At 40.0% G+C, this 27,545-nt stretch overlaps 2 protein-coding genes across 2 annotated transcripts in view; both read left to right on the forward strand.

Annotated features, from left to right (window-relative positions):
* The window catches only part of LOC136746922 (FRAS1-related extracellular matrix protein 2), an 89,432-nt gene extending 69,020 nt beyond the window's left edge, over nt 1-20,412 (forward strand). Inside the window, exons 7-24 of the mRNA XM_066699797.1 lie at nt 837-986; nt 3,669-3,878; nt 4,877-5,074; nt 5,472-5,636; nt 6,471-6,653; nt 7,001-7,131; nt 8,381-8,539; nt 8,627-8,930; nt 9,098-9,229; nt 9,624-9,955; nt 14,092-14,284; nt 14,697-14,801; nt 14,967-15,094; nt 15,438-15,572; nt 15,683-15,809; nt 16,084-16,271; nt 16,667-16,813; nt 17,137-20,412. Of these exons, the coding sequence (XP_066555894.1) occupies nt 837-986; nt 3,669-3,878; nt 4,877-5,074; nt 5,472-5,636; nt 6,471-6,653; nt 7,001-7,131; nt 8,381-8,539; nt 8,627-8,930; nt 9,098-9,229; nt 9,624-9,955; nt 14,092-14,284; nt 14,697-14,801; nt 14,967-15,094; nt 15,438-15,572; nt 15,683-15,809; nt 16,084-16,271; nt 16,667-16,813; nt 17,137-17,646 (3,497 nt within the window). The 3' untranslated portion in view covers nt 17,647-20,412. The remainder of the gene's footprint in view (nt 1-836; nt 987-3,668; nt 3,879-4,876; nt 5,075-5,471; nt 5,637-6,470; nt 6,654-7,000; nt 7,132-8,380; nt 8,540-8,626; nt 8,931-9,097; nt 9,230-9,623; nt 9,956-14,091; nt 14,285-14,696; nt 14,802-14,966; nt 15,095-15,437; nt 15,573-15,682; nt 15,810-16,083; nt 16,272-16,666; nt 16,814-17,136) is intronic.
* A 930-nt stretch (nt 20,413-21,342) lies between these two features.
* Nucleotides 21,343-27,545, forward strand: trim47 (tripartite motif containing 47). Its single transcript, XM_066699798.1, has 8 exons — nt 21,343-21,554; nt 21,744-21,955; nt 22,386-22,431; nt 23,010-23,105; nt 23,236-23,460; nt 23,576-23,598; nt 23,683-23,798; nt 24,019-27,545. Exons 1-8 carry the CDS (start codon nt 21,375-21,377, stop codon nt 24,543-24,545), a joined length of 1,425 nt encoding a protein of 474 aa, XP_066555895.1. The 5' UTR covers nt 21,343-21,374; the 3' UTR covers nt 24,546-27,545.

A 27,545-nucleotide genomic window follows, 5' to 3' on the forward strand; every position in this document is an offset into this window, starting at 1 on the left:
ACAGCCTAGACAGCCATTTAATTTTGAATAACGTCAATGTATTTTCAAGTCGTTTTGCTGGAGGAATATAATTACCATTGATTACTGTCAATTTTGAGGAAGGCCAGCAATTAAAGCATAAGCAATGCTTCACAGCCTTGAACTTGGATAACTAAAGGCACTGTTCTTATCAAGCGTGTGGTACTTATTCATTTTCTGCATCCTTTTATTCTTTTTTTTTTTTTTTTCTATTCTGTCTCGGTAGTTTTATTTTTTCCTGTGCAGAGTTACCATTCAGTCTGGCTTTTGAAAATTGTCGTCAGAGCGTCTTTGGTGAAGATGTTCCATGGAAGTACATCTGCTTGCCATTTTTAGACCTTTCTAAAGAATAATAGAGTGACACGACTGTACTTCCCTCTACTTTTTTTTTTAATCTGTCAGAAGTCCTTTTAGGAATGTTTTCTGCTGGCAAGGTTCAGGAGAATGGGAAATAAACTGAAGAGACAGCAAGTGATTACTCACAGTGCCCAAAACGCGAACAAAAAAGATGAAATGGAAAACAACTCCAAAGAAAAATGCTGATATCATTGTCGTCTCCTTAAAATATCACTATTAGTATACATGCAGTATATATTCCTCAAACAGAAGAGTCCTGCAGTAGAAAGAGTGGCTGACAATTTGTGATTTTGTGTATCTGTAAAAGCTGATCATTGTAATTGATTGCCTAAATGCCTCTATCTTTTTGCTCAATCAATAACATGGCCTAATCATCAGTACTTTGCTCTTTGCAGTGGGCAACAGGGTCCTGGTGGCATATTCCTGGCATTAATCCAGTCTTCTTTCTTCTCTTCTTCCAGCACCTGTCTTTTACTTTGGAGACACCGAGTACCATGTCGATGAGAGCGACGGCTACGTGGAGGTGCGGGTGTGGAGGACTGGAACAGACCTCTCGAGGACCGCCACCGTCACCGTGCGCTCCCGAAAAACTGACCCAGTGTCTGCTGAAGGTAAGACTATAACCCACAAAGGTAACACAACACCATGCAGATGTATAGTTCCTCACTAGCACCATCCTGTTCTAAAATCACTAGAAGCCCAAGCCCATTGAATGGATTGATTTAAAGTGTGGTCTTTAAGCAAAATCCAGTTGATTGAAGACCACTCTCTGTATACACCAAAATAAAACGCAGAAGGAAGTGAGCTATGAGACTTGAGTAGAGCTATGGCATCGTCTTTTGTGGGAATTTTCATGGTCAAAACGCCTGCTGTTGATAAGCTTGCCATCTCTGATGTACAACATGACACCAAAGTCAATTCATAACAAAAACAACATGCAACATAAACTGTGTACATAAACTGCTCGTGTATTACTATGCCAACTCCATAGATATGGACGTTTGTGATCAAGTAAACCACTTACACATCTTTTTTCGCCAACCATTGCAATTCTGATCAAGGTAGATAAGTCCTCAAAATTCGTCTCTCCGTACTCGACAGTGTAAGGTAAGAGGCAAGGTAACACTTGACTGTGATTGTTCGGCAAAGTTAATTTGCTCTTGCTGTTGTGTAGCTAGCCAATAAAAGGTGAGAATGTAATATTGTATGGTAATTAATATTAATAATAAGGCATGCTATATATCATGGGCAGTGGAATATCTCACCGAGGCAGATAAGGAACATATAAATGTATTGTTCTGAGCGATGCAGAGAAATGGCACAATAAAACATGAATTGTCCCGGGAAAGTTTGCAAGTTTCCCCACGACAGCTGCCTACGAAGAGTCCAGGCAAAAATTGAACAGGTGCAGTTTGGTCTGGTAACTACAGAAAGTGTTTTTCTAAAACAGCTAGATGATATAAAATTCAAGTTAATGTAAGACTGGAATGAGTTACATGAGTTTCAGCCTAGCAGTTCATGTCACTACATTCCCTTTAGCCTTTCAAATTTGGAGGCAAGGTTAACATCTGGATCATTTCACCAGTGAAATGTATCTCTAAATAATTCTTATTGGTCTCTTTTGTTTCATTCTGGGGGGATCCTATGTGCTCTACCAAGGGATAAAAGCTTCTTACAAGAATTCCTGAGGTCATTTTAGTTTGTTGTACATTCAAAGTGTTATTTCTTGAAATCACCTGACCTCAGATTTGTAGAGTTTTTATTTTACTATTATAACGTTTCCAGCAGGCATTTTGCAGCTGTCACAAGCATCACTCTGCAGGGAAATTGTAAGTTACCCCAGGTTGTTTTGGGAGTATTTCAGGCCTAGTCACAGGGGTTTCATTATGACCGTATTTGTTAAGCAAAGCTTGGCAGCGCGTTAGGGGGATTTAAGGCAAAGCTGACTTTATACATGAAAAGATATTCTGTCAAGGTGGGGCTTATGTTGAATAATAGTTGTCGCTGGCTGCAGTAGTCTGGAGACTGTTCTGTGTTTTCTTTCAAGTAGCGGGAAAATAAATTAGTGGTATAGTTGTGGGGAATCACAGAAGCCCAGGAATGCAAGCACCTTGGAGTCAGTGCAGTCTGTCTGTGCTGTGGAAAGGCATGGGACAGGGTGCTGGTGGGTGTGTCCTGTTTTGAATGAATGCCAAGTCAATGGAATGTAAAGTTCTATCCCCGCTGTAGTTTGCACACTCTTATCTTCAAAAGACAGCCTTCACGGAAAGTCAGGAGTCTGCTTCTTTAACCCCCTGTATATCTGCAACCTCTGAAAAGCTCTGCACTTGCTCCCTCCATTTTTGTTTTTAACCTCACTCTTTTTTTCTCTGCTTTTAGCATTTAAAAAATATATTTTCTCAGCATTGCCTTATCTCTAGAAATGTACTGAATCTGTAGACATAAGCCAATTCACATTACTGAGTCTTAAGCACATAGTATAGGTTTAGAATGAAAATATCTTTTGTGCTTCCATTTTTTAAAGCCAGACACTGAGAACAGCACTTTACACACCTAACTCTGTGATCTTTTTTGTGCATTCAGCATTTATCAATGGTTTTTGCTCATTTTCCTGCATGTGCCTTGGTACATTATTCTCCATTGAACATGAACACTAAAACAGCAATTCCTTCTGCCCCATGCGCAATGTTGTGTCCTAAGTTAAGGTAATATACAAAATAAGGCCAATAGGGTTAATTGAGAAATGTCTAATGGAATTTGGGATGCGGAACTCACTGTGACTGAAAGTGATTTCCAATTCTAAAACATTCCTGAACTGCTTAGTACTCTACGGTAACAGAATAGGTGCTTCAGTATTCAGTAGCCTTCTATTTATTTTTGAAAATATGTTTTTGGATGATAAATGGACCCTGGCAATTTGATATGTGGCCCTCCACTAAACATTAGTCAGTGCCTTAGCAGTGAGGTTCAAAACATGCTGTTAAGAATGTAGTTTTTAAATGTTTTTTGAAATAATTATTTTATAGTTATACATTGGTTTTTGAATTTTAGCTGCCTTGGAAGAAGGTGTTGACCTGAGGAATTCAATAAATAAGGTTGTAAGTAAAATTTTAGGTAATTACGAAAATGTAACACAAGTGGATGTTCTGGATTTCATGTGCGTTTTAACTTCTATCGGTTCTTCTCCAGTTGAACTGAAGGACAATGACAGAATGGCCTTTCCTCCTTCTTTATGAATTATGTACATTTTAGGCAGCCAATTCCAGTCCCAACATCACTTATTTTCTTTCCAGCTGGTATAGACTATGTGGGGATTAGCCGTAACCTGGACTTCGCCCCCGGAGTGAACATGCAGACCTTCCGCGTCACCATCCTGGACGACCTTGGGCAACCGGTCCTGGAAGGCACCGAGAGGTTCGAGCTGGTGCTGCGGATGCCCATGAATGCTATCCTTGGCGAACCGGGCAAAGCCACCATCTTCATCAACGACTCTGTCTCTGACTGTAAGTAGTCCTGTGGAAAGTAGATCTGTAGAAAGTAGTCAAAGGTGTCACAGTGGCAAAAGAGCTTATGGAAGGCAATTCTGGTCAGTTCTGCTCTTTTTCTGCATCCTGTAGAAGTTTATCTATAAGAATAGGCAGTAAGAATACACAATCTTCCCGTTTGTACATAGGGAATACAGAATGCATGTAAGCCTGTTCATGTTCATTTTCATGTGAAAATTACCCATTAGCTGCTTTACACATTAAAACAATCACATTTTTCTCTGCTGTAAATGAAAGTACTACCCCCACCCCCACCCAAGTGTTTACAATATGGCCAGTTGTTTCTTTTTCCCCCTTGAAATGCAGTTAAATGTTATTACATTTTGACAACAGAAATGTGGCATCACCTGCTGTCTTGGACATCTGTTAACAACAGAGAACCATTTGGATCTGGCTTCAAAGAGCTGCAATTAATGCGTAGCGTAGGGTACATTGTCTAGGATGTGTTTATGGAAACTTCTCTTGTGAAGGAAGGTTATACTTAACATAAGCTCCCAAAGTTTAAACTGTTAATTTGACTTTTTATAAACACACACATACAAGCGTGTGCCAAGTGGTTTGCCGCCGTTTCATCGCAGTTATGTTCTTAAACTTGTAAACATTAGCTTTGGAGGTTTTAGCCTTGTCAGGTTCAGACCACACATATTTATGCCTGTCAGATAACTAGAGAAGGCTGTTAGCAGACAGCCAGAGAGTACATTGGTAAAAGTTAGTATTTACTCTGGTGAAATGAAGTGTCACACATTTCAAATGTAAGGCAGTTCACCTAGAAGCATGCAACATTAAAAGGGCATGATTTTGAGCTGTGTAGCAATTTAAAATGATGTCATGACATAGGCAGTCTACCTCCCAGTATATTTCCTTAACTTCCTTTACTTGAAAATGGTTCTTACTTTGCAGTCATAATGAGTGCAGCAGTTTAATGTTTTTCTGTTTTCTTTCTTTGGCCTGTTAAGTGCCCAAAGTCCAGTTCAGAGAGCCGATGTTCATGGGGAATGAGGCGGATGGCCAGATATTGGCGATAGTGTACCGCAGCGGAGACATCAGCTACAAATCCACCGTGCGCTGCTACAGCAGACAAGGATCCGCACAGGTCATGATGGATTTTGATGAACGGCCCAACACTGATGCTTCTATTATTACCTTCTTACCCGGTAAGCACCAGCTGTACAGAGATGGTAGTGGAGACTACTGTTGGTGGGCCTTGTTTTTTTGTTTGTTTGTTTGTTATTTATCATAATTTAGAATGTATTCAAGGTTCTGTAAACCTTAATTGTGGACTTTAGATGTTATTTAGTTATAGTCCTGGGCAGCAGCTTGGAAATCCATTGGCACCACAGTCACAGAAATGTGTGTCCTTGGGTCAAAAACACTGACGAGGGAAAGTGATTTAGTTCAATAGTTGTTACTGCACACTGTGATATTATTCACATTTCTGCAATACCATGACCTGTCTGTCTGTGTATCAGTGGTGGATAATTGTTTGCCTTGGGGAATTTTTCACTTTTTATATTACTTTACTTTTTACTTTTTACACTTTTCTGTGTGTAGGAGAGATTGAGAAACCATGCGTCCTGAGCCTGGTGGATGACACAGTCCATGAGGAAGATGAAGAGCTGAGGCTGGTCCTGGGAAACCCCAAGAGCGAGTCCCCCTTTGGTGCCTCCATTGGGGAGCAGAATGAGACCCTCATCAAGATCAAAGACAACGGAGACAGTAAGAGATGCCACTCCCTCCATAAAGCCACCAGCTCGGCTCAGTGCTGGCCTGGTACTTTGCTTCATAACAGAACAATCTCTCTGAATTAAGTATGATTAAGTTGCCAAACACTGGGATGATGGACAGGAAAGACTGAGTATACAGACGTTAAGTATTGTGTATCGAAAAGAAGGATGAGAAGCCATGGGTTCTATATAGGACGTCTAAAGCCAGCCAGTTGCATCAATTAACGGATTTAAGCTGCACTTTCACTGTGCTTGACATAATGAAACCGTTTTTAAACAATGTCAACTGCTTTCATCAATTGTTTTAAATATAATAGGTGCCTCAATGGGCTTATCTTTATAATGGATAATATATTTCTGAATGAGAGAGGGAACCATCAAAGGAATCTGTAAGCTTCCAATAATCATCTTAACACTCCTCACTCATTTATATTACATCATTGAAGGATACATTATCAGCTGGGCACTTGTGTTCAGGACAATTCAGGACAATTACATAATACTTGTGTAAATCTCAGCTGTTTTCCCAGACCTCCACTGAAACGGCAGATTTCAAACTTCTCCCAGTCGTTAGCAGAATTAACTGCAGTGCTTTCAAAAAGGCAATCAAACTTTATAGTCACAAATTAGTTTCAAAAGATCTTCTAAATGCCTTTTAAATGCATCTAAAATTATAATAAATGACCAGATGCATTGAGCGCTGGAGTCAAAGAATGATTCTGTTTGAAAGACATTTCCCCAATCACAGAACAAAAGCAGTAAAACTTCACACTGGTTGCTGAGAATGCGGTTTTAAACAATAATAGCTACATTCTCTTCATCACAGAGGCCATCATCAAGTTCGGAGAGACAAAGTTCAGCGTCAGCGAGCCAAAGGAAATTGGCCAGATCACAGTGGTGAAAATCCCAGTCCTGCGTGTTGGAGACACTTCCAAAGTGTCAGTAGTGAGGGTTCACACCAAGGACGGCTCCGCAACTTCTGGGGAGGACTACCACCCAGTATCTGAAGGTCTGAGGAGATTCTATTTATATCTATATTCTATTGAGCATGTTTCAGACCCTTAAGTATTTTGTTTGTTGCAATGTAATGACTTGATTTATTGCCAGTGTTTTTTGTTTGTTTGTTTTGTTTTGTATTACATTACAAATGTCTTCTTTACAGGCTTTGGCCTAAAGCAAAAAAATATCAGCCCACAGTCTAGTCAAGTGACCCAAATGGGTTTCATAGTAGTGTTCATTGGGTATGGACTTCCGTTGTGTCAGTGTACACTGTGAGTTTAGCATTTACACAGCTCTGTATTCCAGGAAAGCATTGAAATGCGCTTAAACACGTGCCTGACTTTTCATCCTTCATAGATATTGAATTCAAGGAAGGGGAAACACAGCACTTTGTAGAGGTAGAGATTCTGTTTGACGGCATCCGAGAGATGAGGGAGGCCTTTACCGTCCATCTGAAGCCTGATGAGAACATGGTAGCTGAGACTCAGGTTTGTATGGAAGAATATTTACATTTGGGACCAATAGTGGAATGTCCTAGCAGAGAGAACGGTGATTAATTGAATTCTTGGAGGTCCACAGGCTTTTGTTACAGCCAAGTTCCTAGTTACTTAATTGGTCTGTGTCTCTGAATTCTGGATGAATAATTGATTAACTGAATGAATGTAATAGTTCTCTAGCGACTGCAAATGATGTTACAAGAACTGCACCTTGAATGAAAATACGTTAAGCCAACAGTAAAATAAAAAATTGTGAAACTGCTTAGTCCAATATTCTGTGTAAACACAATGTCGGCCTTTTCCTTTTAATTTGTAGTTTTCTATTCAGCGCTAACAATGTTGATATTCCCGTCCTGGGAACTCAAGGGAATGGTTCATTCTTGAGTTAAAAAAAATACATCTGCCTTTTGCCTTTTTTTTTCTCTCTTCATGCTTTGTTTGTTGTCATTTCACAAGGTAGTTCCTTTAAAGCAGTCATTTCACAACAGCTTGCTCATTTGGAGGAGTTTAGGACAACTTTATTTGCTGAGTTATCAGCTCAACTACACAAAGTAATCAAGACTGACCTCAGCCAGTATATACACCCTAAACCAAAGCTTATGCCATTCTAGCCTGGGGCCGGTTGCATATACATAGACAAAGTATAATTAGTAAGTATAATTATAAGTCATACTAACGATAGACAGTTAAAACCGTTGCATAAAACAGTCTTTCCTTAGACTGGTGTTACTTAGTCAATCACGCAAGGCATTCTGGGAATTGTAAGACACTTGAAGAAAAAAAACAGCAACACTTCCAGTTAACTGAAAATATATGCTAGTTATTGAAATATATTACCAAAATATATATAACTTGGGGGAACTGATGTTTTGGGGGATTGCCAGTGGGAGAACAGTAGAGTGTGTGTGAACCAATGGGAGACTCTGTCAATCAGCATCAGTGACAGTCTCGCCGTAGTATCAGACAAGCAGTTTGAATGGGAAGATAGGCTTAAATTCTAGTTAGCCTGGCGGTGAGGATGCTACTTTTTCAGGCTAATCTTAATCCATCTTAATTTTTATGCAACTGACTAACTTGCATTAGACTAGTCTTACTGTCAAATTAAGACCAGTCTAATGGATGAGACAAGTCTAATATTATTTTATGCAACCGGCCTCTGGTATTTACTCAAAAGAATTAACAATAGTGATTTTGTCAACTCTTGAATGTATGTATTTTTTCATTCTGAACTATTGCGCAGATAAACAAAGCTATCATCTACATTGAAGAGACCAACAGCATGGCTGACGTGACTTTCCCATCTATACCACAAGTGGTGTCCTTGCTGCTGTATGATGACACAGCCCGGACCAAGGACAGCCAGCTCCCAACTGCTGGATATCCTGTCGTCTGCGTAACAGTAAGTGAGCGCCGGAGATCTCCATTGAGAGCGGTGAGGCTTAGTGGGACGAGCTTCCTTTCTCACTCGCTTTTTTCTCCCGGATAGGCCTGCAACCCAAAGTACTCCGACTACGATAAGACGGGCTCCATCTGCTCCAGCGAACACATCAACGACACCCTGACGCGCTACCGCTGGATGGTGAGCGCCCCCACAGGCCCTGATGGCGTCACCAGCCCCATGAGGGAGGTGGACTTCAACACCTTCTTCACCTCCTCCAAGCTCATCACGCTGGACTCCATCTACTTCCAGGCGGGCTCTCGGGTGCAGTGCTCCGCCCGGGCCGTCAACTCCAATGGGGATGAGGGCCTGGAGTTGACGAGCAGCATCGTGACCATCAGCATTGAGGAGGGTAAGGCTAGCTATGAGGAACAGCAGTGGAGAGCTCTGGAGAGGGCCCTGGACGTGTAACACGATGGTTTGCAAGTTCAAATCTCGGTTGAGACGATACTGGAGCAAAAATAATTGTTGTTCTTGTTGTTCATATTCAGACGGGATGTTTCCGTTGTTCCCTGACAGGTATGTGCCAGCCCCGTGTGGTGGGAACGGTCGGGGCCGAGCCTTTTTCAGCCAAGTTGCGCTACACGGGGGCTGAAGACCCGGACCACCCCAACCTCATCAAGCTCACGGTCACCATGCCTCACATTGATGGTGAGACACTGAGACACCCGCTCATAAGATGTCTACCGCTTGCCTGCAAAGCTCTTATCTTAATGCCTTGTATTCCCCAAAGGATCTCAAGTGTTTGGAGCAACACAGCTGCCTAGAAATCCTTGCTTCTTAATGACGAGTCTTCAGCAAAACATTGCATCATTAAGCTCCCAGCAACCAATAAAAACATTCAATAAAATTGCTTTTTTAGATGTATATGTTCGTATGGTCACTGTACAGTGCAGCCCAATTTGTCACACTGCTATAGAGATTTGTACAGGCTTTTACAGGTAAATAAATCAAGTAGCTCAAATCGTTTAAATTCCTACCGCACTGCAGCAGCAATCTTCCAGTCCTCTCTCTCACACGCTCAGCTTTTGCCTCGTCCCCTCAGGCATGCTGCCAGTGGTGTCCACCCGACCTCTGTCCAACTTCGAGCTGACACTGAGCCCAGACGGCACCCGGGTGGGGAACCACAGGTGCTCCAACTTGCTGGACTTCAACGAGGTGAAGACCCGCTACGGCTTCCTGACGGACGCCACCAAGAACCCGGAAGTGATCGGAGAGACCTCGCCGTACCAGTACAGCCCAGGGCTCAGGGGTTCCAGCACGCTCCGCTTCTACAGAAACCTCAACCTAGAGGCTTGCCTGTGGGAGTTCGTCAGCTACTACGACATGTCCGAACTCCTCACTGACTGCGGGGGCACCATCGGCACGGATGGACAGGTAGAGACTCCCCCCCACCCCGCGGTGGCGTTATCTCTTCTGGGCAGACAGCTCAACAAAAAAACTCCAGAGCTTCTAACTCTGAAGTTTGTTTTTCCACAGATGCTTGACTGCAGTTTTTTTCTAGATAAGTTATCAGTTAATGTTTGTCGCAGTGCAGTTATTTACAGTCACTCACATCCATCCACACAAGGGGAATTAGACTGTCCTCTTCCTAGTCTGTGAAAGTTTAGAGTTCACAAGAACAAATAGCAGATTGTTGTTATATGCCAGAAAGGGTTGTTGTAGTTGTTGGGTGTTTTTTAAAGGCACAATGAATGCTAGTGTGTATTTTATATATTTTTCACAACAGTGTACACTGACAGAAGTTTATGGCAGGGACCTGTTTTATTTACCAACATGGGGATGCAAAAACGCAGAATGATCTACAATGCATTGGAAAAAAAGGTCAATCAAACACCGTAACAGCAGTTAAAATACTTTGTGTCCATTCTACTTAACTAGGGGTTCTTGCTTCATAGTTTTTTTTTGTCTCCTCCTGTAGCTGCCTCAGTGCACAAGCAAGTCAAATGGTCACCTTGGAAACTCTTCCCTCTAGCAATTAGAGCGGATTTAAAAGTTCATTAAAAGTACTTTAATTTAATTTAAAAGTACTTAAAATAAGACTGAAGCACATAAAAGCCAAACACATTAGTACATGTGAGGCACCCTGCTGCACATTGTCTGCCGAGGAGCTCTTTCCTCTCGCAGTTGTTTGAGTGTGCGGACTGTTTGTAAAATATTTACTGCCGAACCCTGGAGACTTTATTATTTTTCAGCAGTTGACTTAACTATAAAGCCTTGCTCCTAAATGTCCCAACACAATAGGATGTCTATTTCTTTAGATACCCGTGGTTTTATTTGGAGTAATGACGTGTGTTATTTATCTATGACTTCTGAGTAGATTTAATGTTGTTTTTAATGTTATGTTTATGTTTGTTATCATTAACCAACCATAACAGTTGAATCCTGTAAATATACTAAAAACAGATTGGGATCAGTACTTAATTAATTCATAGAGGACAAAGCGGTTAAACAATGGAACATAATTCACTTTTGAAGACAGTTTCTTCTTTTTATTGCAGAATTGTTGAAGGATTACTTTTTACGATTGCAGTACTGGCAATGTCTTGGTTAATGGCCTGTTTTTACAGATTATCCTTTCTTCTCTGCGTTGATCATTAATTCCCAAACTAACAAACCTCCCTCAAAAAATAGTGTGAAGTAATTATTGCCAAGCACACATGTCATTAATTTCTGTGACAAACTACAGGATGGTTGTGGATGTCTGCCATGACAGATCCTGTAGCCATACACTGCAGACTAGTTTGAAGGCAAAGAGTGGTCTCTAGTGGAGCTTTTAGTGTAATTCTGTCATTACTGAAAATGTTTACAGAACATAATATTGAAGATTACTCTGCATCAAGTTCACCAGAGTTTGATCATTATGTTTTTGGTTTGGTTCTTACCCCACACTATTAAAATGAGGTTATATGTAGGTGATAGAACAAAGCAGAGCAGACACAAACACCCCACTAAGTGTTATCCAGCCCTTAGTAAGCCCTGACACAGACAGGGATTTTATACTATTTGCGTGTTGTGGGAAAACTGGACATTGCCACTGTGGTTGGCGGTGCTCATTTGAACCTCTTCCTGTTTAAATAAACTCAACCTCCTTCAAATATTTCCCATTAGGATGCTAATAACACACAAGCCCAGTAATAGTGAAATGTTTTGACAACCAGGTTAGTGCTTTTTGTTGTTGATGTAAACAATGGTTCCCAAGGAATCTTCAACATATGGAAGTGTTCATCTTGTAGAATTTGGATTTCAATTTCATGGCCCTTGTTTAAATAGAGGAAAGGGAGTGTGCTGAATAAACAAGACTTGCAGAAAACGTAACATTGCTGTTGCGGGAGCCCAAAGGCTTATTTGTCAAAACAAAAAAGGGTGTTTTGTTTCACTGTCACTATTTCAAAGAATTATTAGGTGCATTGCTGTGTATAAAACAGGTTAAAGGTTCACCATTCCTAAATGTTGTAACCTTAAGAAAGACACTTAGTCCCCCCTGTTTCCAAAACCCACCTGCCCTACCCCCTCAAAACTTTCATTTTTTTTTTACTCCTCGCAGATTAAATTCTTTTTACACAAAAAGCTTTGCCCCACACTCCACCTTTGGCCTGCCAGACGTGCTCGGTTTGGGTCTTTGCTGTGAAATATCTGTGTTGTACAAACAGACTCCCTTGGTAGAAGGCGTTCATTTTAGAGACTGCAAGGTACACGTTTTTTTGCGTCGTCAGGAATGTGTCTGTTGAATATTAACAGCAAGAAGTGTAGAAACCTGGATTGTGTGTCAATGTTTTGTTGCTTTTGTGGCTTTTTCACACGTATTATTTGTAGACGTAAATCACTTATTTTTTTGTCCTTTACATAGTCATATTGAACAATGATTCTGTGTTTTACAGATACATCTCATAATTTCCACAACATTGGAGAAGACGTTTAACTCATTTATGAACTGTAATCTTATAATTTTGTGTTTAAACCAAGAAAGCAGTCAGTGTATATAATTTACATTCACATTTAGCATTCTTTGGTTGTGCCGACTATCTATGTGAAAATATATGTTGTAGAAGACTTTTTACTTAATCTTTCTACTGCTGTATTTCATTTCTTCTTTTACAAGCTTTCTACCTTGATTTGTTGCCATTACAACTGTTTCTCTCAAAGAGTTCCCCCTGTAAATCTTGTTATGTTAATGTATTCTTTGCTGCCAGTAATTTTCTAAGCAGATTAAGCTCAAGTCAGTGACCTGTAACGCTAGGCTTTTTCCTTGTCAGACATAAGGTGTATGGAATCAGCCTACAGGACTTGGCTGGGGTTAAATGTTTTGTTCACAGCTTGAGAGAGTTGCAGGAATCCATTTAGGTAAAGCATCTGGTGTCAGAGGCCCTGTAGCAAATCATTTATTACCTAAGTTATCTCGACTCAAGACAGAACAGGTCTTTGCATGACCGTTGCACCGGTACAAGCAAATATATCCTTGAGAGTCGGACACATTGTTTTGAGGAGTACATCAAATTATTTTGTATTGAGACAAAATAAAACCTGCTTTGGTTCTCCCCAATGCAAACTTTTGTCCTAAATAGTCCTAAAGTCCACTGTCCACCATCTTGCATTGAAACACCAATAGATTTTCTGTGTTTCACTGCAAAAACAAACTAACTAAATAAATGAATAGTGCAACTTCAACTTAAACATGGCCATGAATCCTTAGTAAAAGCTGGTTTCATTCATTTGAGTTATTTGAATCTGAAGTTACAATAGGAGTTTGTTTATTTTTGCATTTGTTTGATTTGGTGATGTTTTGCAAGATGTGGATGAGGGCTGGCAGGATTTGTGTTCCCTTAGCTATAAATCCTCAGTGAGAACCATGTGAAAGGGTCGCAACACACCACAGGACAATTGGGAGAAGGTTCTTTTGTTTTTAAATGTGATGCTCGAGGGGTAGCTTTTTTGTGAGAGGTTTTAGTTCAAAGGTGATACAAATAACATACCTAATTTAAAAGGAATGTTTTTCAGTGTTTTTCAGTTTTTTCTTTACTAGTATTGTTGCTTTTTAGCTTGGCAACAATTTTCTCCCATTAAATGTGTTCACAAATGTAACAGGAACTTCAGTAAAGAAAGAGAGCCTTTCTGAGTGAAATGGTAGTGAGAGAGATTGGCCAAACATTTACTGAAGCATTCTGACAGTAAATATATATATTAAACAATGCAATATTTTATGTTCGATATTTTTTGAGTGTACTTATTATTATTTTGTTTTATTTTATTAATCCTTTGACTGAGCTGCTAATACTCAGATAGCTGCAGCTTTGTTTTTGACAAAGCTTGGATGGAGAATTTAGAAGTAGACTGCACTGACTGACAGCTTCTGTGAATTTGGCATGTAAACGGAGTTGGAAATACTGCTGAAATGCCACACCGGGAGCTGGGCTAGCACAAGTTTCTTTCTGATGAGGCAGGCACTGTTGTGTTTTTTTCCTTGAGGGAGTGCCTCACTGTTAAAGGGACTTTTCTTGTGTCTTTGACCTCAGGTGCTCAACCTGGTCCAGTCATACGTGACTCTGCGGGTGCCCCTCCACGTGTCCTACGTGTTCCATTCCCCCGTGGGCGCGGGCGGCTGGCAGCACTTTGACCTGCAGTCAGAGCTCCGTCTCACATTCGTGTACGACACCGCCATCTTGTGGAAAGACGGCATCGGGAGCCCTCCTGAAGCTGAACTGCAAGGCAAGTGAAATCGGACTGAGTCTTGAGGATCCTGCTGGAGAGACACAGCAGAGCCCAAGCTGGGATCTTGATTGCTAATCCCATTCTGAAAAATCATAATTCTGATGTATTATCATACTTTCTGTCGAGGATGTGATGTGCCTTATGAAGGCTCATATAAAAAGCCAAAGGACAGCCAAACGGAGGGAAACAGTGAATGTGGCACACAAATAAGTTCATAAATAAAATGTTTAGGCAACAATTTAAGTGGTTTCAGCACATTCTAAGTGCTTTAAGTTAATTATTTTGCAAATTAAGAGTATGTAGTCTTTTGTGCCTTTTCACTCTTGAAAACAAATGTGACTCAAAGCATCAGAACTCCTATATTCTGTTATCAGGATGATTTCTATAATTCTCCTGTTGTGTGCTGTAGGTGCACTGTATCCCACCAGTATGCGCATCAACGAGCAGGGACGCCTCGTAGTCAACTTCAAAACAGAAGCTCGGTTCCGGGGTCTGTTTGTCACGACACACTCTGGTGAGTAAACCTGCAGCTTTACATACCACATTCTTTAGTAGGAAATGCCTAATGTGCTCCAAAAACAAGTTTTTATTTTGTGGCTGTAGATTTTTTTTTAAATAAATATATTGGGCTCAACTGTTTTCCTCTATTTGATACCGGCTGTAACTCTCTTTGCTCTAGCCTCGTCTCTGTCCTCAATGGTCATGTGTGCCGACCACCCGGGACTCACCTTCACCTTGAGTTTGGTCCGCAGCGAGCCCACCTACAACCAGCCCACGCAGCAGTGGACCTTTGTCTCCGATTTTGCTGTAAGATCACTCAGTCTTCAATAATAGATAACTTATTCAGAAGCATCCAGCACTGACCTAAACCTTAGGGATGGGGAGTGTTCATACTTGATCTTGTTATTGGAAGCCAGATTTTTACCCCTCCCAACTTGGCTCTCTATCCTACTTCCATTTGGTTGTGTAGTTCCTTGTGTAGCTCACTGGAAGTGGAGGTCAACCCTAGGTGAAGATATGCATTGGGTTTAGAGATGGGTGAACTTGCTTGTCTTTAGTTTCACCTACAGCTTGACTCAGTTTCCTTAGCTACCTCTACTGTCCTGGGTCATGTCATGCTAACCTCTCCTTTCCCCTCTGATCTCCATAGGTGCGAGATTACTCTGGCACGTACACCGTGAAGCTCATTCCTTGCACTTCCTCTCCCTCTTTGGAGTACAGCATCCCTCCAGTCTGCAACCCCAGAGAGCCCATCACCTTCGATATTGACATCCGATTCCAACAGGTACCAACTTCAGTATTGTTGTTGTTCGTAACTTCTGTTTTTAAATGGATAATGTTAATGGTGGATTTTCTGAGCAGATGGCCTAACATATTTGTTTTCATTATTTGAAGGTCAGTGACCCAGTGGCCGCTGAATTCAGCTTGAACACACAGATGTTCCTGCTGTCCAAGAAAGCCCTCTGGCTATCTGATGGTTCCATGGGCTTTGGACAAGAGAGTGACACAGCTTTCACAGAAGGTATTGTTCTTAAGATAGCTAGATACGATAGCTCACTGGAAATTAGAGACCTTAATGAAATCAACGGTCAGAGTGTTACCACACATCAAAAAAATCAAACAACAGTTTAGATGTTCTCTGCTCCAGTGTCAGATCGTTTTCTCTTTCCGTCAATAATAATAAAAAATATTTTTTGTACTTTGCTTAGTGGGAAAATTGACTATTAAACTTATACTAGCAGTGGTCTGTTTTCTCTTTTTCTTTTTTTTTACCAGCTGGGTTTTTCTTTCCACAGGAGATATCATCTATGGCCGTGTGATGGTTGACCCTGTGCAGAACCTAGGAGATTCCTTCATCTGTAACATTGAGAAAGTCTTCCTGTGTACCGGAGCCGATGGATACGTCCCCAAGTACAACCCCACCAACTTTGAATTTGGCTGTCTGGCAGATTCCCCTTCTCTGCTGTACAGATTTAAGATCATTGTAAGTGACCACAATCGAGGCGTACTGCTTTATAAATACCGTTAATGTATTATTATTTTGACACAGCAGACATCATTTGACAGTTGAAACAAAGAGGAATGTACAATCAGTGCAATGTACCATTAGATTGAAATTTAAATTTAAATTGTCCACCTCATTTTGTGAAGAAAAACAACACCTACATCCTACAAAAACTCAGAACAGACTCTGGTGTGGAGATAGGAAGGAACAATATTAGACCTGGTGGGAAATAAGACTCATTTTGTTCTGTAGCTTTTTGACCCATTAGCAAAACAGGCCACATCATCTGTAAGAGATTTCCAACTCTGTAAAGAGCTGTGTACCTGCTGAAATCCTTTTCACAGCTAAACCTCCCGTCTTCTCCCTGTGTGCAGGACAAAGCTCAGCCGGAGACACAAGCCAGACATTTCGGCAATGTGGAATTCAATGCACGCCTGGCTGTGGATGACCCAGAAGCACTGCCTCTGGTCAGACAACCTGGCTCAGATGGCTTCAGGATTGACTCCACAGCCATGTTCCAGGTTTGTGCCGTGCTAAGCAAAATATACTTTTGAATGCTCTTCTCTTTGACTAATAATAATAATAATAGCACACAGGTATTCAAAATGTGTGTTCATTATTTTAATTCTGTAGCAGGAAATACAAATTCTCCAATATACATATTTTTTCCTGACTCAGTGGCACTTCATAACTAATTAGCTTAACACCACTTTATGATTTGAATGTAATATCTCAAGCAAAGCTCATAATAACCCTAACACATAATGTAATCATTTTTAAGTAGCTGACTGTGTCTGACAAAAGCTCATTGATGTCACCTCTGACAAACTCATTTCTCTTGTAGGTGTCAACTGGCAGGGAGTGGTATATCCACACCATCTACACAGTGCGCTCAAGAGAAAATGCCAACAGGGGCATTGGCAAGAGAAGTCTTGAGTACCAGTATAGCTCACTGGTGCACAGCAGTGAGCTCAGTTCAGTGGCCAGGTCTCGCTCTAAGAGGGCAGCCAGGGGCGTCCAAGAGGTGGCGGAGGAGATTGGACTGGAGAACAGCAGGGGAACCAACATCCTACACATTGCGCTCGATCACAGCAGCAAGAAGCAAAACCCTGACAGGGAGGTATTCGCCAATGGCATAATCCCCCGAGAGCTGAATAGCAAAGACGACGAGGATAACCTGGTGACCATCGTGGGGGGGCTGGCAGGCTTGGTGCTCACCATCTGCCTTATCGTCATCATCGTTCTGCTGGTCAGATCCAAGCAGAAGTCCAAGAAGGAAGCCCCCCAGGGGTCCTCCAGCACAGAACCAATGATGTCTCACGGTTATCATAGTCAAGACAACTCAGAGGTTTGATGGGTCACCGCAGGCTACTGGAGATTTCAACTTTCACAAGTGCCTCAAACAAGTATGTTGGGACAGATTGGGAGCATCTTTATAAAATGCCAACACTACAAGTTTTGTTGCCATCTCTAACCTCCTACAATGAAAATCAGATGTCGTCAAGGTATACTTGACAAACTGCAGCTACAGTTATGCTGCTTTGGCTGTTTCAACAACAACAACAACAACAACAACAACATAAAAGCATCTCCCTCGGTATGCAAGGTCATCCCTTACAACAAGAGGCACTTGATTTCTCTACCCCTCCTTTCCCCAGAAATATAATGTTTTTAAGTTATACAAAGGTGCTAAAGATCTCCTTTTCAAATTGGACAGGGGACAACAGATGATTAGAGTAGTGTTAATGTTGGAGGAACAAAGATTATACACATGGGTCAATAAAACAGAAGAATTAGTTGTAAAAGTGGCCATTTATAATTGTAAATGAGTTCTGTAGTCTGTTTGCTTGAGTGTTTGTCTTTAAAAACAAAAATAGAAATCTGTGTTTTCAGGTTTTAGGATTCAGTAACCTGCTCTCCTTTAAGTATTATGAGACCTGGTCAATGTTATTCCATTATAACACAACTTTAACATTGATGTATGATTGTGTCACGTTTAACAGTCAGTTGCAGCTTCTGGGAGAGAAGATACTTGATTAAAAGGCAAATCTGCTAAAGAGGGATAGTGGGGGAGGAACACGGTACCTTTTAAAGTGAGAGAGATCAGGATGTTTTAATTTGGAAGATGTTTTCTTATGTATCAGGGGTTATCATGTAACGTATGGCTATATCACATTATCTCTTACTTAAACAGAGGTAATGCATCCTATATTTATTTGAATGCTGTTAAATGGGAGAATGACACATTTCCTGAAAACAATAGTTGGCTGTTTTTTTTAACGAATGGGTGTTAACGGTGTGCTATGGGCGCTGTAACTCGGGAACAAGAACTCCATCTTCGCTGTAATGTTTACCAAACCCCACCAGAGGTGATGTCTATGTACTGTTAAATATTCTCACATCTGCCACTGCCAATGTGCTAACTGTGTATGGTTTCTGCATGTTTGCTGCTTTTGGTTTGTCAAAGGAGAAATGGTCCATCTAGACAAAACCTCTCTGTGTCTGATTTGAATGAACACACCTTGCATCTGCAGCGATCTACACTTTTAAACATGTTTTTATTTACCTAGTAACTAGTTGAGGAAACACTGCTTTCATTACATTATTATTATTATTATTATTATTATTATTATTATTATTAAATTATACAGTTCATATTTTGAGAAGACTGTGATTTGTTCCATTCTGGTTTTGAGAATTACGCACTGATTTTAGAATGCCAAGAGCGGTGATCAATCGCTGCTGAAGGATAGCAATCAAGACAGCTGGGCTGCTGCATTGCAGTTTCAGATCCAGTAGGAGCAGCTTCACTTAAACCCCTAGTTTTGGGGATTAAAAAAGGCATAATAATTGTGCCCTTTGAAAAACCACTATTGTGTATAAACCACTATTTTTGTTTGTTATTTTTTAAGCAATCTAATGCATCTTTGTAGGAGCCATTTAATTTTGCATGTAGTTTCTCATGTTGTTACTTCCAAAAACCATCAGACGACCATTGTTTTGACATGGATATTAAAGTTAATTTTGACTCAGAGCCACACATTCGGTGTAATTCACTGTTTTTTCGTCACGTTGTTTGTCAAGGTCTTTGACACTGTTGTAACCTAAAAGTCACTGAAAAGGATTATTCTGAAGAGGTTTTGCTTCAAGGAAATTTTGTGTGAATCTGTTAAAGGGAAAAAAAAGAAGTTGATTGTATATACACAAAGCACTGTCCTTTTAAAACTGACAGCAATTATTGTACTGGATTAGTGGTGCAAATGGTATTACAAGTATTATCGCTGCACATTCATTTATCTACAGAGGTAGGTCAATATATGTTATATAGTTATACACCCACCATTTTTAAATTTGTTTCTTAAATTGTTTCACCATAAAGTCAGGCTTATTACACATTTACCTACTGCATATCAAGTAACCTACTTTACAGAAAAACTAAGCGATTGAGAGAGAGAATGACAGATAACATCACACTTTGCAGAAGACCTTCTCGTTTTTAGTAAGTGTTCTCTTCAAATTTTTTAAACTGGGTCCCATGATATTAGTCTGAAGGTTCAATAAAGAGACAGTAAGCAATACACTCCCAACAGGAGTAAATAGAATAAACAGGAATATATATATCAAAGATAGAAGGTTTGCAATGTCTTGACAGTTTTTCTGTCAGTTATGAAAACTCCAATAGATATATCAGTGTGATAAAATACTGTAGGCGTACTGCAGTGTCAGAATTGACTCCATTAATCTGAACTAAAATAATTCTTATGTAAAATCAGAAGAGATCACTCCTTTTTAAAAGCTTCTGTATTACACCATTACCTTACCATGACAAGTACTTCAGCTCAGTGTTTTGAAGATTTTTTTTTTTTTAAGACTGGTAGTAGATAACATTTATTATTGATATTGATTCATTTTTTAACACCATGTTTAACCGCTGCACTTTTGAACACAACTCAAACAAGGTTTTTTGTTTTTTGTTTTGTTTATCTTGTATTTTTCTGGTGCTGTGTGTCTTTATATTATGCCACATTTCATGTAAAAAATAGGAATGCTATGCAATCTATAGTGTAACACAATTTATTCATAGTATTGCATCCTTATAATCTTAAGTGTTTCCTCCTCATATGTATTTTGTTACAGCTTCATTTGTTATGTCATTTGTATCCACATATCTCCTACAGCCCTAACTCGGTGATATGTTAATTTCAGTAAGAGACTGAAATCTATTACACTTATATATATATATATATATATATATATATATATATATATATATATATATATATATATATATATATATATATATATATAGTATAGCTTGGATGTTTTGGGAGTGGTCAGTGTTAAAATATTGGTTATGTACTGTAATTATTTGTAACATAGACCTCTGAAGCACAAACTATATGTGGTCTGCAAAATAAAGATTTGTTTTTCCAATGTGTTAATTTCTATCTTTATATAAACACATACATGCATTTGTAGATAATTACATGCAACTTTCATAATGCGTTTTCGACTTCAGTGATATGTTCTACTTGTAAATACATTTAATTGAAGAATACTTGAACAATTATTAGAATTAATACTGATGGACATTATTTGTTACCCATTATTCAGAATAATATCATGAAACAGTGAAAAATAATGTGTTCTTAATTTATTTAAAACTACATAAAAACTTCAGGTGATGGAAGTGGGCTTAATGGAGATACTAGTATAATAAAAATGGCTCAAATAGTATAATTCACAGATGCACACACATGTATGTGTAAAATGTTCAGATGCTCTACCTTCAAATGGCAGTATTAAACTTTAAAACTCTTGATTTAACAACACTGACTGAAAAAAAAAAAAAGTATTTCAACAATACTGCCCCCGTTACACCATTACTATGCCGGTGCAGACGTCTTTATTTCTCCCATGCTGAATTTGAATGATGTAATTATGCTGCGGCTGTACTTCACGTTTCTTCCGCAAATAACGCGTCTCACAGCGCAGGCGCGCAATAAGCCCGCCCCCTCACTCCCATGATGCCATTCGCGGCTGCGCTTCCGCCGCGTTCAGAGCGCTGCACAGGCTGGAAACATGGCTGCGGCGGACGCGGGAGAGCTGCAAAAGGAGCTGGTGTGTGCCATTTGCCTGGATTTCTTCCAGGATCCTGTGATTTTAAAATGCGGGCACAATTTCTGCCGAGACTGCATCCTGATGCACTGGGAGGAGAACGGCAGCGACGAGTTTGGTTATCGGTGCCCTGAATGCAGGCAGGTATGTGCAAAACGCTTCCGTGATCCTACAAAGTTAACGCAAAAGTGCGGATGGTCTGAACTAGTATTACTATGAAATCAATGCACGTAAACCGAACACGATCTGTGTAATTCGTTCATAATTACCAAGCTGGCGTAAAATATCATGCATGCCGTGTCTAAACAAATGCATCCTCAATCCTTTCCGCAGCTCTTTTGGGAAATAAGTTTGACCAAGAACTACCTGGTGAAAAACTTGGTGGATAAATTGGACGAGCTGGACTTTCTGCGGTCGAGGCCAGCCAAGCCAGCTAAGCAGGTCCCAGAGGGGACGTGTGAGAAACACCACGAAGATCTGAAATTGTTTTGCACGACCGACAATAAGCCCATCTGTGTGATCTGCAGGGAATCCAGAGCTCACCGGTAATGTTACCATTTCTAATTGAGGCATATTATTAAAATGTGTATGTTGACCCTATAGCTTTATGCAAATGCATTTTAGTCGGCACAGTTGGTCTTTTTATGGTTGTGTAACTGTATCTGCTATGTTGTTGTTTATCGTTACATTTCATGGGGCGTGTAGCATGTCAAACACGTGGTAGAGGTGTGTTTGTAGGGGGTTGTGGTTCTAGTTGCGCCCCTAGAGGTGTGCAATTCAAAAAACTGATTTTCTTGCCCAAGTCAATAGATCAGTCTTTTGCACAGTGGATGGGATGATGAAATAGACAATTGCCGAGCAGTAGAGTTCACACAGTGTTGCCTTTGTAAAACGATTGAGTTTATGCAACATATTTCAGGTTAGGATCATATATTGAGAGAGGTTATGTTAAACGTGTCTTTTTCACTTCTTCAGGTATCACGATGTTGCTCCTATACCAGAGGTTATTGAGGATATGAAGGTGAGTGCATTGCTATGTAAATTAAATACATCAATGGTTTTATATATATATATATAATTATATATTGAAGTGTTGCATTTCCCCCCCTATATTCAGTTTGAAACATCTGCTCACCAAATTGTATTTCATTATTACTAGATCATCCATATCCAGTCAATCATAGGCTAATACAGATTCATTTTCTGTGGCTCCTAACATGTTCTCAAGTCTCAGTACCCAAATGAAAAAGGCTTTATTTTTTCATAACCCAACCTTACAAGAATCCTTGAGAGTCTGTAGGAAATGTATTGTTAATATTGTTCTGCAATTGCAGACAACCTTGAGATAACACCGGGCCCGCTTGCTGAAAACAGTCTTTGTTAAAGTTTGAAAGACATTCTGTGTCGGACTTATGCGGTTTGCCATCTTGTGCCTTTAAGAAGTGCCTTCTACAGACTGTCACCCTTGCTGAAGATTCAAATGGTAATATTGGGGTCGTTGGTATGAAAAGTTTCACACAATGGGGTGTACCGTGCATCGTCAACTGTAATGTTGAAATTCAACTTTAAAGGTGTTTTTGTTTCTTCTATTTCTTGTAGACGGAGCTTCGACAGAGACTCGTCAAGTTAAAATGGCACAGATCACTGTGTAGCAGGGTGAAAACTGAGGAAGATGATGCCAGAACACAAATTAAGGTACCTGATCCTCGGAAATCCTGCAAAATAATCAGGTTCCAAACTACATCTACTGCAGGAACAATTCAAAAATTGGATGTAACGGCAGCTGAGATTACTTATTCCTGAATGTTTTCCTTGTGTTCAACAGATGAAGAAAGAACATCTGAGAGATAGAATTGAAATTGAAGTAGGAGAGCTTGTCCAGTTCCTGCTGGATGAAAAAGATGAACTGCTAGGGAATCTGGAAGCTGAAGAGCAGTCCGTGGTCCATGCCATTGAGAACAACATCAAGAATGTGGAGAAAGAGCTCACCAGTGTGGAAAAAGCAATCACTGATCTTGAGAACCTTCTGAAAAATAAGTCGTCTTTTGAGGTATGTACATTTCTATAATCATATTTTGATTCATGACCTAGTTATTATGGGTATTTATCAGTAACATTTCAATAAGTATGAATATCTGAGTAACTTTTCGTTTCTTTCCTTCTAGGAAATCAGCCGGACAATTTCAAGGTAATTTTTGTTGTTGAGATGTTATTTTAAAGATCATTATTGCATGTGTGGGTTATTTTTCTAACTTTATGCAATTTTTTTTAGCCCCTTTCAGATTAATAGCTCTGTGTCCAATTCTCCCTGTGACCCTGAGTGGGATGAGTTTACTGGGCCTCTTCAAGTCATATTCTGGAAGAAAATGCTAAACATGTTAAGGCCAGGTACTGACTGACTGAAACAAGACCAAAGGAACACCTTTTTAAAAAAGCTTTTCTGCAGGGTTAGCCCATTCCAAGCTGTTTCTCTTTTGGAATAATTCTACAAAACCTAAATCAGTTGACTGAGGTTATGAATACAGATATGTGCAAAAACTCTTACCTAGTTTTCATATGCCGGCTTGCTTGTCATCGAGTACCTTATTTTAAATTTAATCTTTTGCAGGCCCCGAAAATCTAATCCTGGACTTGGATACGGCCCACCCTAACCTGATCATCTCGGATTTCTGCACTACGGTGGAGGAGGGTCGAGGCCGGGTCCTGGAGCCGGACTTGCCTCAGAAATTCACTCGCTTTTTCGGCGTGCTGTCCACCACACAGTACAGCGCCGGGCGGCACTACTGGGAGGTGGATGTGAGGGACAAAGGTGTGTGGTATCTGGGTATCACTGACCTCGACAGCAACCGAAAGGGTTTCGTCAACCTGTGTCCAAGTGCCGGCTACTGGAGCCTCTGTCTGCAAGACCGGCTGTATGCCAACGAGGAGGACCGCGTCCTGATCGACGAGGGCTGGAGCTCCCCGAGAGTGGGCATTTACATCGACTATGAGAAGGGGCTGGTGACGTTTTACAATGCCACCAACATGAAGCGCCTGTACACATTTGATGCCTACTTTGACGGCCCTGTTTGCCCCTTTTTCAGCCCAGGGAAAAACGACCCTGGAAGTCGCCTGCAAATTTGCCATTATTATTAACTAATGGATCAGGCAAGAGAGAAATAAATGCACCATTTTAGCAAGGTCAAGATTTGTTCTCAAAAGATCTCCAACCTCTGAACCATTCCTGGTGAAGTCATTCCTCTTGGATCGTCAAACTAGATGAAGGATGAAATTTGATTATTGCCATACTGTATCTGTGTGGTCTTCTGTTTAGAATACCTTAAACATACCCTTTTAACAGTATAACCTGACTTTTAAAAATCTTAAATTTGATGCAGAATCCATCAAATCCAGCTGGTCATATTTTTATTTTTTAACAGATCTCGCAAATCATTACAGAACCATTTCATGGTTTTCAATTGGATAACCAACTACATCTTGAAGTAAATGCTTTACTTGTAGGAAAGTAGAGGGGGGTGGTGGTATTTGGTCAGGTTGCCTATACACTCACCTAAAGGATTATTAGGAACACCATACTAATACTGTGTTTGACCCCCTTTCGCATTCAGAACTGCCTTAATTCTACGTGGCATTGATTCAACAAGGTGCTGAAAGCATTCTTTAGAAATGTTGGCCCATATTGATAGGATAGCATCTTGCAGTTGATGGAGATTTGTGGGATGCACATCCAGGGCACAAAGCTCCCGTTCCACCACATCCCAAAGATGCTCTATTGGGTTGAGATCTGGTGACTGTGGGGGCCAGTTTAGTACAGTGAACTCATTGTCATGTTCAAGAAACCAATTTGAAATGATTCGACCTTTGTGACATGGTGCATTATCCTGCTGGAAGTAGCCATCAGAGGATGGGTACATGGTGGTCATAAAGGGATGGACATGGTCAGAAACAATGCTCAGGTAGGCTGTGGCATTTAAACGATGCCCAATTGGCACTAAGGGGCCTAAAGTGTGCCAAGAAAACATCCTCCACACCATTACACCACCACCACCAGCCTGCACAGTGGTAACAAGGCATGATGGATCCATGTTCTCATTCTGTTTACGCCAAATTCTGACTCTACCATCTGAAGGTCTCAACAGAAATCGAGACTCATCAGACCAGGCAACATTTTTCCAGTCTTCAACTGTCCAATTTTGGTGAGCTTGTGCAAATTGTAGCCTCTTTTCCTATTTGTAGTGGAGATGAGTGGTACCCGGTGGGGTCTTCTGCTGTTGTAGCCCATCCGCCTCAAGGTTGTACGTGTTGTGGCTTCACAAATGCTTTGCTGCATACCTCGGTTGTAACGAGTGGTTATTTCAGTCAAAGTTGCTCTTCTATCAGCTTGAATCAGTTGGCCCATTCTCCTCTGACCTCTAGCATCAACAAGGCATTTTTGCCCACAGGACTGCCGCATACTGGATGTTTTTCCCTTTTCACACCATTCTTTGTAAACCCTAGAAATGGTTGTGCGTGAAAATCCCAGTAACTGAGCAGATTGTGAAATACTCAGACCGGCCCGTCTGGCACCAACAACCATGCCACGCTCAAAATTGCTTAAATCACCTTTCTTTCCCATTCAGACATTCAGTTTGGAGTTCAGGAGATTGTCTTGACCAGGACCACACCCCTAAATGCATTGAAGCAACTGCCATGTGATTGGTTGGTTAGATAATTGCATTAGTGAGAAATTGAACAGGTGTTCCTAATAATCCTTTAGGTGAGTGTATATTAAAACCGCATTACCAACTTTAAAACCTCAGCTTTGAATTTGGTTTAAAATTACCTTTTTGTTATAAGGATCTGTATTTCTGAAGTCTTACAGAATGTTTTTTTTTTTTAATTATTATTATTATTTTTATGGAGACCCATTTCTATGAGATTTTTATGGCATCTTTTTTTTTTTTAGTTTTACCAATACATTTTTCATTGAATCTAAATAAAAAAAATTGTTACATTGCTTTTTGCACAGCATTTTTTTGTACTTTTGCGTTACAATATAGCTTGGGTGTTGTGTTTTACTCAGCTTTTGGATTTTTAATCTGTTTTCAGTCCTCCATCCCCAAGAGGCCACTATAGGCTCCTCTGAATGCTACTTATTGAACATCCCTCATATTGAGGTTTGCTTTTTTTAATAGTGTTTTTAAGAGATGGGGGAGGGGGGAATACAGAAATCAGAAAATTAATGCAGTGATATGACTTCTATTTTTCCCCCCAGATTAATATAAATGATAAAATTAAGTTCTCTACTGTAAACAACTATTGTAATAGACCATGGAGAAAACATCTAAATTAGTATGAAACATTTTTGACCGTGAACCACACCAAAAATAAAATGACTTCTGTCCATTTTCAATTACCGCTTTGTTCAGTGCTGACCACGCTGAAAAACTGTTTTGTCCACCTAACCCATCGGACACAAGGCAGAGTAAAGGAAATTGTAGTCAAGTGATTAAAAACTTGGCTATATTACCATGAAATTAAAGCCTGGTTGAAATGTTCTTTAAAAATGTGCCATGTAAATAATCACTGTAGACTTAAATGTTAAATGTTTATTTCTTAACAATATTAGTACATGAGCTGTGAAGTGCTCCAATACTGTGTTTTTGGTGCAAGATAGTGTGAGAACAAACAGTACGTTCTTTTAATCCTATAATTTATGTATATGATTTTCAAGCAAACCTTTTTGACTTTTTTTGTTTTAGTTTTAGGAGGTTGTGAACACACTGAAACCTGAAGTGCTGGCACTGTATTATTATTATTTTAGTATTTTGCTATGTAATTGTATCATGTATAAATTTGTTTTGTAAAGGTGCTAGTCTTGAGTGTTTTAAATGATCTTTAACTTATTAAATGGTCTGCTTTGACACTAGGACTTTACAAAGACATTGTATGCTTGTTAGCTTGCTGTAAAATGTATTTTCCTAAGTAGAAAAACCCATGCTTTAGAACCCATGTGCATTGTAACCTTTGTGCAAATCTGTGAATACCCAGCAATTACACAGAGGCCAGAATATTGTTTGTTCATAATTATTATTTTTTTTAAGTGGATTTTTTGCAATCAAGACAAATTTCTTGCTAATAAAGACTTTAAAAGTT

This window comes from Amia ocellicauda, chromosome 3 (assembly GCF_036373705.1).
Source record: "Amia ocellicauda isolate fAmiCal2 chromosome 3, fAmiCal2.hap1, whole genome shotgun sequence".
Taxonomy (NCBI): Eukaryota; Metazoa; Chordata; class Actinopteri; order Amiiformes; family Amiidae; genus Amia; species Amia ocellicauda.